The 10,083-nt window shown below is 35.3% G+C and overlaps 1 protein-coding gene across 1 annotated transcript; it reads left to right on the top strand.

Moving 5' to 3' along the window:
* Nucleotides 1–1,444: 1,444 nt before the first annotated feature.
* Or24a (Odorant receptor 24a) lies at nucleotides 1,445–5,500 on the top strand. Its single transcript, XM_075295912.1, has 6 exons — nucleotides 1,445–2,004; nucleotides 3,841–4,028; nucleotides 4,093–4,277; nucleotides 4,335–4,436; nucleotides 5,168–5,320; nucleotides 5,375–5,500. Exons 1-6 carry the CDS (start codon nucleotides 1,484–1,486, stop codon nucleotides 5,423–5,425), a joined length of 1,200 nt encoding a protein of 399 aa, XP_075152027.1. The 5' UTR covers nucleotides 1,445–1,483; the 3' UTR covers nucleotides 5,426–5,500.
* Nucleotides 5,501–10,083: the final 4,583 nt, after the last annotated feature.

The following is a 10,083-nucleotide window of genomic DNA, read 5'->3' as shown; positions in this document are numbered from 1 at the left end:
TTTTCTAACAGTGTGATTATGAACCGATATGGACCAATTTTTGTGTGATTGGAGATCGGCTATATATAACTATAGACCAATATGGAACATATTTTTCTAACAGTGTGATTATGAACCGATATGGACCAATTTTTGTGTGATTGGAGATCGGCTATATATAACTATAGACCAATATGGACCAATTTTGGTATGATTGTTAGCGGCCATATACTAACACCACGTTCCAAATTTGAAGCAAGAGGCTCCGGAGGTCAAATCTGGGGATCGGTTTATATGGGGGCTATATGTAATTGTGAACCGATGTGGAGCAATTTTTGCAGGGATGTTAGAGACCATATACTAACACCACGTTCCACATTTGAACCGGATCGGATGAATTTTGCTCCTCCAAGAAGCTCCGGAGTTCAAATCTGGAGAACGGTTTATATGGGGCTATATGTAATTATGGACCGATGTGGACCAATTTTAGCATGGTTGTTAAAGACCATATGATTTCAACAAAGGGCGCAACCAATTTTTTATATTTAGTTTTCGTCTTTGGAACTCCTTACCATCACGATTGCCAATTTGTTCAAAAAGGAAATATTTGAAACATTTACTTAAATAGAATAATCTATATTGTTTTTAATTTCAACATTTTGTTACATAGATTTCACTTTTATTTTAATATTTAATATCTTCTAAATATAAGTCGGTTTGTGTAAATGAATCCGTTTGACCGCTGTTGGTTTTAGACATCCTAATCCGGATCAAATTATCACAAAAGAAGATATATAATTTTTTTTATATAAATAAAACCTGATTAAATACCATACTACTCGTACTGCACTCAAACCGCGTTTGTTCTTGTATCGAAAGATTCAGTCGATCCTTACGGACACCCTGAAAGCGACTGAGCTCATCTCGACCGACCACGTTACAAGTTTCATAATGAAAGTTCTCCATTTGCATCTAGATTGCTGACACATGACTTCACTGTTGAAGTTAGCCATCCTCAAGGCTAAGTTGTTGATAATCTCATGCACTCACCTACTCTTGTAAATGCAGGAGCTATGTTCAAATTTATTCCAATGTTTGAAAATGCTCAAGTGAGGTTTATTTGTACGTGGAAAATGCTTGCCTTAGTTTCTAAGTTTATCATCACACACACACAGTCATATACCCAAGCATATAGATATGCAATAGTTGAAAAGTTTAAAGGCAGTCAATTAGTCTCAATAATTACTATGCTGTGGTTAGGCTTAATGAGCTTTAAATTATAAACTTTTAAATACCATGTCACTAACATATGAAAATAGATTTGAATAATTTCCACCGGTTGGAAATTCTTTCGAGAACAACGCCCACATAAGAGAGCCGTGTAAAATATTCATTAGCAATAATTTATCCTTATTAAACGATAAAAAGGAGCGATTTTCCCACTTAGCATTCACTTGTCAATCGTTCGTTCAGCGTAGTGCTGGCTATAAGGACAGTGTAGAAAATGGTGCCGAAATTCCTTCAGGAATCATATCCAGTGAACAATCATTATTTCCTAGTTCCTCGCTTTGCTTTGCGGATAATAGGATTTTATCCTGAAACCGAATGGAATATCTGGGTTAAGGCATGGGCTTTCTTCAATATTTTCATTCTTGGTTATGGCTGTTATGCAGAATTCTACTTTGGAGTTTATCATTTAACCATTGACGTTGTAACAGCTCTGGATGCTTTATGTCCAGTGGCCTCAAGCATTATGTCCTTCATTAAGATATTTTACATATGGTGGTATCGGGATCGCTACAAAAAGCTTATACAAAGTATCAGGGTACTCACAGAAGCTCAGAACACACCGCGGAAAGAGAAAATGAAACGTCAATATTATACGATTGCAACTCGACTCACGGCTTTGGTGTTATTTTTCGGATTTTGTACGAGTACATCATATACCATTCGTCCGATTTTGACCAACACTATTCGATATTTGAATGGAAAACCAATTTTGTATGAAACACCGTTTAAAATGATGTAAGTTAATATGTTACCTAGTTATAAGAAAAATAAGGTATAAATGTGAGCAATTAATATGATATTTGTACACTCGACAAATGGGAAAAGGTGTCGCATGGGTTATTCGTTTTCATGCTTCAAACTTTTATTTCGAAAATATTATTTTATAATAAAAATGATTATTTTTTCCATAAATAAGAATAATTTCATTACAAAGCCACAATCCATTTCGTTTATATTAAGCGTGTACTTTTCCGCAAAATGAAAGGTTATATGACACCTTTGAGGTCTTGATTTAAAATTTTCAGTTATATCCAAGAAAGTTAGGATCTGACATCTTCAACTAAAACGGGGTGTTTTCTTTAAGAGAAGTTTCTTCAAAACGGCTGGCGTGTACCTACTATAAAATATGGAGGATAATGCAATTAGTCAGAAAATTAAAAAAATACAGACTTCAATAATTGGGCTTCACATTCTGTAAAAGACATCAACAAAACTCATATAGCTCTTGAAGTAATTGAGGTAGGTCCTCAAAATTACATTTTTTGTTCTACATGCTGTTATTACAAGTAAAACAGAAGAAAAATTAATGTTTTTAACATTAGGTTTATTTCGGTAGTGAAAGGCTAAGGGAGCTTTATCTTAATCTGAACAGAAATGCCGAAAACGTTTTTCTTTTTTCTTCGAAAATTTTAAATTTCATCTCCAAAAAAATTCGTTTGTTACAAAATTTATTCTTATTTGTTCAATAAAAAAAATATTTTTGAACCAACAACACTGTCCATTTCGTTTAAATCAAGTACTGTTCTTTTCTGACTTTAAGTCGTTAATAAGACCGATTTTACAGTTTCATAGGAAAAATGTAATAGCAAATATTTAATAATGTTGAACACCTTTTCGGAATCTTCCGAACATATCTGGAATATATTTAAACGTTTATCTCAAAAAATAAATACATTTTCTTCCAAATAAACTTCCATACAGTGAAGAGCAAATGTGAAACGATATTTGTTTGTCTAAAATTTCGTTTGGAATTTGGACCTACAGAGTTAGTATGCCATTATTGTGGCCAAATTTGGCAAAACCGGGCGATACATACATGTGAGAGCTGTATCAAAATTTGCACCCTTTTCCATGATATTACAGAAGATTAGCTTGTGATAAATTTGAGCACGATCGGGTAATAAATAGGGACATTATGGTCAAAAAAAATTTTATTAGGAACAATTTGGAGAAAATCGGGCGATACACATATATGGGAGCTATATATTTAATTTGAACCGATTTAGATTTAGATTTAGATGAAATTTTGCACTCAAAGGATGATCAATAGGAATACCTTGTATCAAATTTGACGACGATGGATTAGTAAAAAACGCAATGTGACCCCATTTGCCGAAATCTGCAAATGATACATAATATATTCTCGAGCTATATCTAACTATGATCAGGCTCACTTTGACTATTCAGTCCATTGTGATACAACATTTACAAAAAGTACCTATTACATATGGGCACTTCTAATTTTAACCGCTGAACCTTCTCGATTATTTTATTTTGTTGAACACAATGTTTGTATGTTGTTTTCTTATGGTTTTTTAATGAATCCCTAAATAGTGAAATATTATCTTATCTGAAGAACGGGTGTTTAAAAGAATGACTTACACTCTATTACAAGCCCATATAAAATACATTGTTTCTGAGTCAATTGTACTACACTTCCAGATCCAAAAAGAACATAGTCACAGCTTTTATGGCAATGCTTTATATTTTGGTGAAAAAACTCAATTAATTTTTGAATTTACGCAATCAATTATTTATTGTGTTATTGTTTATTTTACATTGCTCTAATAGGTTTCCTCAGCCCCTACTATCGATGCCCATATACCCCTTGACGTATATTTTGGTGCACTGGCACGGTTATATCACTGTACTTTCGTTTGTCGGTGGTGATGGGTTCTTTCTGGGATTTTGCTTCTATCTATCCACACTTTTGAAGGCGTTGCAAGAGGACTTGGTGGAAATTCTTGAAGACGTTAAAGGTGACCAAATAGATAAGATCTGAATCGCTTCTTGACTCTAACAATTATTTATGTTTATCCAAAGCAACCACTAAGCACCAAGATGTTAATGAATCAGATGTATGCTCTTCTTTGGCACGTATTATTGAACGCCACAACGAGATAGCAGATTTAGCCCAGAAGTTGTCATCCATAATGGTCGAGATAACTCTGTGCCATTTCATCACGTCAAGTTTGATAATTGGTACCAGTGTTGTTGATTTTCTTCTGGTATGTATCTGGAAATTTTTCTAAAGAATTTTCTATCATTCTTTATTTATTCTCTAGTTTGCTGGTGGTTATGGTTCCATAGTTTATGTTGTTTACACATGCGCTGTGTTAACAGAAATATTTTTGTACTGCCTTGGTGGAACGGCCGTAATGGAAAGTGTAAGTCGAATTATCAACGAGTTTACATGTAATTTATGTGATTAGATCCGTGAAAGTTGATGTGCTTTCCTCTAAGTTTGGAAGTTTGACGAGCTGACCTGTAGGCGTTGAAAGTTGGTCACCTCGGTTGTATGAAATTTTGTTTAAGCTGTAAAATCGAAACCCATATGAACCCATTTCGATGATTTTTCCATTCCTGGATAGATTCTATAGATTGCGAGATATGGGCCTCACAATTTATTTTTTGCAAATTGGGGTCAGTATTTTATTAGGGGTTAGTATTTTGAACCTAGAATGTCAATTCATTTCTCACCAGAATTTGCGATAAAATCTATGTGTTGATGCAAACATACATTACGTCCTGTTTCCGTATATCGTACGAAACCCCTGTCGAAAGAAGTCAGTCACTCGAATTCGAATCAATTTGGGTTTCTGTAATTTGGAAAGTTCCAAGATATATTTCACCAATGTGGTATCACAATGGACTGAATAGTCTAAATGAGCCTGATACATCGGGCTTCCACCTAACCTAACCTAACCTAAGATATATTTAGGAAGATAGTTTCTAGTTATCGGGTGATTAATTTTTTTTCATTTGAGCAGAACAGTATTTGCTTAATGGCATAGGCTAAAGGGGTATTATGGGTTTGTCATCATGTATCGAGATATGTAAAATAGAAAAAATGTTAGTTAACAATAATATTCAAATATTTTCCTTTTTATAATTTCAGAGCGAGGAATTGGCAGAAAAGGCCTACACCAGTGAATGGTTTAGTCAAAGCGTAAAAGTACAGAAAATGGTTCTCTTAATTATTGTTCGTTCCCAGCGAACAATAACAGTAAAGGTACCGTTCTTTACCCCCTCATTACCAGCTCTGACAGCTGTAAGTACTGCTTCTTTTGACACATAAACCTCATATTAATTATAGTATTTACAGATCTTGAGATTTACGGGATCTGTTGTAGCTTTGGCCACATCGGTTATATAAGTAAAACAAAGTAACAAAGTTTATTTATTTATTTATTGAAATTATATACCAATACAACAAGATTATTATCTTAAATATTACATTATTTCAATTACAATTGTAGCATAATTATAATTGGAATTACAATCAGCGGTGCCAACTCTGACGATTTTTCGTAATTTTGACGATTTTTGATGGTAAATTTGGCTTCTGACGATTTTACGACGCTTTTAAACAACTTAGTTATGAGATGACGATTTTTTAAAATGCTCGACGCAAGTGTTTGCTTTTAAGGGTTTTTATGTCGATTTGACGATTTTTCAAAGTTATGTAGTTATAAGTTGACGATTTTCATAAGTTGTAATGTAAACAAGTTATTCTGGATATCAATAATATGACAATTATACATGAGCAAGTAATAAGGATTTAATCGCTTGGAGAATAGGAAATTTTTTTGTCAAGAAAATTTTGTTAAACAATGTAGTACATGTGGTCACAATCAGATATATTAATTTAAATTAATTAAAAATTTATTTCAATTAACCGTCGTTTAAAAAACTGGAAACTAACAGGTTGGCTGATAAGTCCCCGGTCTAACAAAGAAAAACACATTTTTTGTCAAAATTCGTTTTTATTATTCAACATAGTTCCCTTCAAGAGCGATACAACGATTTTAACGACCTTCCAATTTTTTGATACCATTTTGGTAGTACTCCTTCGGTTTTGCCTCAAAATAGGCCTCAGTTTCGGCACTCACCTCTTCATTGCAGCCAAATTTTTTTCATGCGAGCATCCTTTTGAGGTCTGAGAACAAGAAAAAATCACTGGGGGCCAGATCTGGAGAATACGGTGGGTGGGGAAGCAATTCGAAGCCCCATTCATGAATTTTTGCCATCGTTCTCAATGACTTGTTGCACGGTGCGTTGTCTTGGTGGAACAACACTTTTTTCTTCTTCATATGGACCCGTTTTGCCGCGATTTTGACCTTCAAACGCTCCAACAACGACATATAATAGTCACTCTTGATGGTTTTTCCCTTCTCAAGATAATCGATAAAAATTATTCCATGCGCATCCCAAAAAACATAGGCTATTACTTTGCCAGCGGATTTTGAGTCTTTCCACGCTTCGGAGACGGTTCACCGGTCGCTGTCCACTCAGCCGACTGTCGATTGGACTCAGGAGTGTAGTGATGGAGCCATGTTTCATCCATTGCCACATATCGGCGGGAAACTCGGGTGTATTACGAGTTAACAGCTGCAAACACCGCTCAGAATCATCAACACGTTGTTGTTGAGCTCGCGCGGCACCCATTTTGCACAGAGCTTCCGCATATCCAAATATTGATGAATGATATGACCAACACGTTCCTTTGATATCTGCTTTCTCGATCAACTTCATTTTACGGTCATTCAAAATCGTTTTGTGTATTTTTTTTATGTTTTCGTCGGTAACGACCTCTTTCGGGCGTCCACTGCGTTCACCGTCTTCCGTGCTCATTTCACCACGCTTGAATTTTGCATACCAATCAATTATTGTTGATTTCCCTGGGGCAGAGTCCGGAAACTCATTATCAAGCCAAGTTTTTGCTTCCACCGTATTTTTTCCCTTCAGAAAACAGTATTTTATCAAAACACGAAACTCCTTTTTTCCATTTTTTTCACAATAACAAAAGTTGCTTCACAAAAGACGCTCTATCTCACAAACTAATTGACTTACAGACTTCAAATTTTGACACGAATCATTTGAAGGTTGGTACTATATAAAAATAATATGCATTTAATACTAGCGACGCCATCTATGTCAGACCGGGGACTTATCAGCCAACCTGTTATATTACTTAATTAGAGATTTATTTTTTGTTCCTAAATCTTTTTTTCAACTGTTTTATGAGTCACGATTTTTTGACGAATTCTTTGGGATGAATTTTGACGAAAAATATTTTTAAAATTGACGATTTTCAGCCCAAAACAGTTGGCACCACTGATTACAATTGTGCACAATTTCGGGTAAACTTTTAGAATATTAGCTTTAACTGTAACAATATCAGTTTCAGGGATGTTTTCTGAAATAAATTGTGATTTGGTTTTGTGGCTTATCTATATTTTCGTAACTTTATATACAAAGAATTTTTATAGTCGATATCTGCTAAATCACTAATGGCAATATAACACTTTCTTACAAAATTTATGTATGTTTGTAATAGAATATTTTTTGATAAATATATTAACACTTTCAACCATAAAGTTACCTGTGGGCAACTTTTTGTATTTGAGACTAACTGTCAGCGTAGTTTTTGTTTTTGTTCATAAAACTGTAACGGTATCGAAAGCTACAAGTGTTATCTTTAAGTTGAATAAAAACAGCTAATTTGGTTGTCATTTAGCAAGTTTAATTTTGTTAATAACATACGCATGTGCCTCGAATTTTTTTTCAAAAATTACAACAAAACTATTGCAAGTTTTTATTAAATCAGTTACAGTACATATAAAGGGTGATACGGTCAAAATTTGGTCAAGGGAAAACGAGTGTAAATCGGTGAAATCGTTTTATTTAAAAAATCAAATTAAATTTCTTTTTCAAGTTCAATTAGTATAAAATTCAGGAAAAATATTCAGTTAGGCTTTCGCTTTTCCAAATCCGAATTGCCGGGCCTCACGCTTGACACCTGCCATCAGATTTTGTACAGCCACCTTGTCCACCTTCTTCGCCGCAGAAAGCCAGTTTGCCTTGAACTGCTGCTCGTCCTTAGCAGTTTTTTTGGTCTTCTTTAGGTTCCGCTTGACAATAGCCCAGTATTTCTCAATTGGGCGGAGCTCTGGCGTGTTGGGAGGGTTCTTGTCCTTGGGAACCACCTGCACGTTGTTGGCGGCGTACCACTCCATGGCCTTTTTACCGTAATGGCAAGATGCCAAATCCGGCCAAAACAGTACGGAACAACCGTGTTTCTTCAGGAAAGGCAGCAGACGTTTATTCAAACACTCTTTCACGTAAATTTCTTGGTTGACAGTCCCGGAAGCTATGAAAATGCTGCTTTTCAAGCCACAGGTACAGATGGCTTGCCAAACCAGATATTTCTTTGCGAACTTTGACAGTTTTATGTGCTTGAAAATATCTGCTACCTTTCCCCTTCCTTTTGCCGTATAAAACTCCTGTCCCGGAAGCTGCTTGTAGTCGGCTTTGACATAGGTTTCGTCGTCCATTACCACGCAGTCAAACTTCGTCAGCATCGTCGTGTACAGCCTCCGGGATCGCGCTTTGGCCGTCGTATTTTGTTTATCATCGTGATTTGGAGTCACTACCTTCTTGTAAGTCGATAGTCCGGCTCGTTTTTTGGCTCGATGCACGGTTGTAGACGATACACCCAGCTTATTTGCGGCATCTCGGAGAGAGAGGTTAGGGTTTCGCTTGAAACTACCGGCAACTCTCTTTGTCGTCTCAGCGGCTTCCGGTTTTCGATTTCCCCCCGATCCAGACTTCCCGACTGTCGACAAACGTTCCCCAAACACTTTAATTACATTTGTAACGGTTGATTTGGCAACTTTTAGCGATTTTGCCAGCTTTGCGTGCGAGCAGCTCGGATTTTCGCGATGCGCGAGCAAAATTTTGATACGCTGCTCTTTTTGCTTGGACGGCATTTTGACAACTGAACAGTAAATTCGAAAATCAAAATAGGAGCAACATTCTACACACACACACCTTCAAAATGAGGGGTGTTCAGGTTTTTTAAATGAATGAAATACGTCAAGTTTATATTGACCAAATTTTGACCGTATCACCCTTTATTTGTGGAAGTCAAATCTTAGAATTGCAAAAAAACAACAAGTGAGAAATTTTTAAAATTGCAAAGTTGCCTGTGGGCAACTTTGCAATTTTGTTTTTTTTTTTTTTGGATGGACGCACGCTTCGGAATTACCACATTCCTCATCAGCATCCTCTATTTTTATTCTGATAATTGGTTGATAGTTTTGCTGCAAGTGGAGGATGCTGATGAGGCATGTGGTAATTCCAAAACGTGCATCCATCCAACCATCTTGCAGTCTATAGGGCTTTGCCCAAATAAATTTTACAAATATTCTTATCCTCTGTTGGTTAAGCTACTCTTGTAGTTTAGTCAACACAATGGAGAGAGATCAATCTTTTACTTCGATTTAATTGAGTAAAGATTTTTATTTTGCACATGTATGAAGTGGATGATGAACTTTGCTATTTCAAGCAATGATCCTTAATAACATCAAAATCCTCAATAAGCATACAATTGTACATCTCCTTTGCCACGTTGAGAATCTCAAGATTCTACATTAAACAACTCCACATGTAAATCCCAGTCATCTTGGACATTAAAGCAAAAATTATAGAATTGTGTCTTTTCTTTTCTTTCTTCCAGAATTTAGAAAAAAATTCGAGCACAAATGTTGATAGTGCCGGAAAATTTGGTACATCATTTTGTAAAAATCTCCGCTGTAGCAGAAAAGATTTTTTAGTCGTAGTTTGTGGTTGAACAAATTCTATTCTTTGTATTAGGTCATTAATCAAAAAAAAAAAAAAATGTTAAATAAATATATAATTAAATAAAAACTAAAAAGAATTGAACAAATAGATGGTTTCTTTAACTTCGCAGGCTTTAGTTGTCCTACAAAAACAGTTAGTTGGTTTAACAAACAAATGAAATCCTATTGG

The sequence above is a fragment of the Haematobia irritans genome, chromosome 2 (genome assembly GCF_050003625.1).
Source record: "Haematobia irritans isolate KBUSLIRL chromosome 2, ASM5000362v1, whole genome shotgun sequence".
Taxonomy (NCBI): domain Eukaryota; kingdom Metazoa; phylum Arthropoda; class Insecta; order Diptera; family Muscidae; genus Haematobia; species Haematobia irritans.
This window is presented reverse-complemented; position numbering and strand designations above follow the sequence as displayed.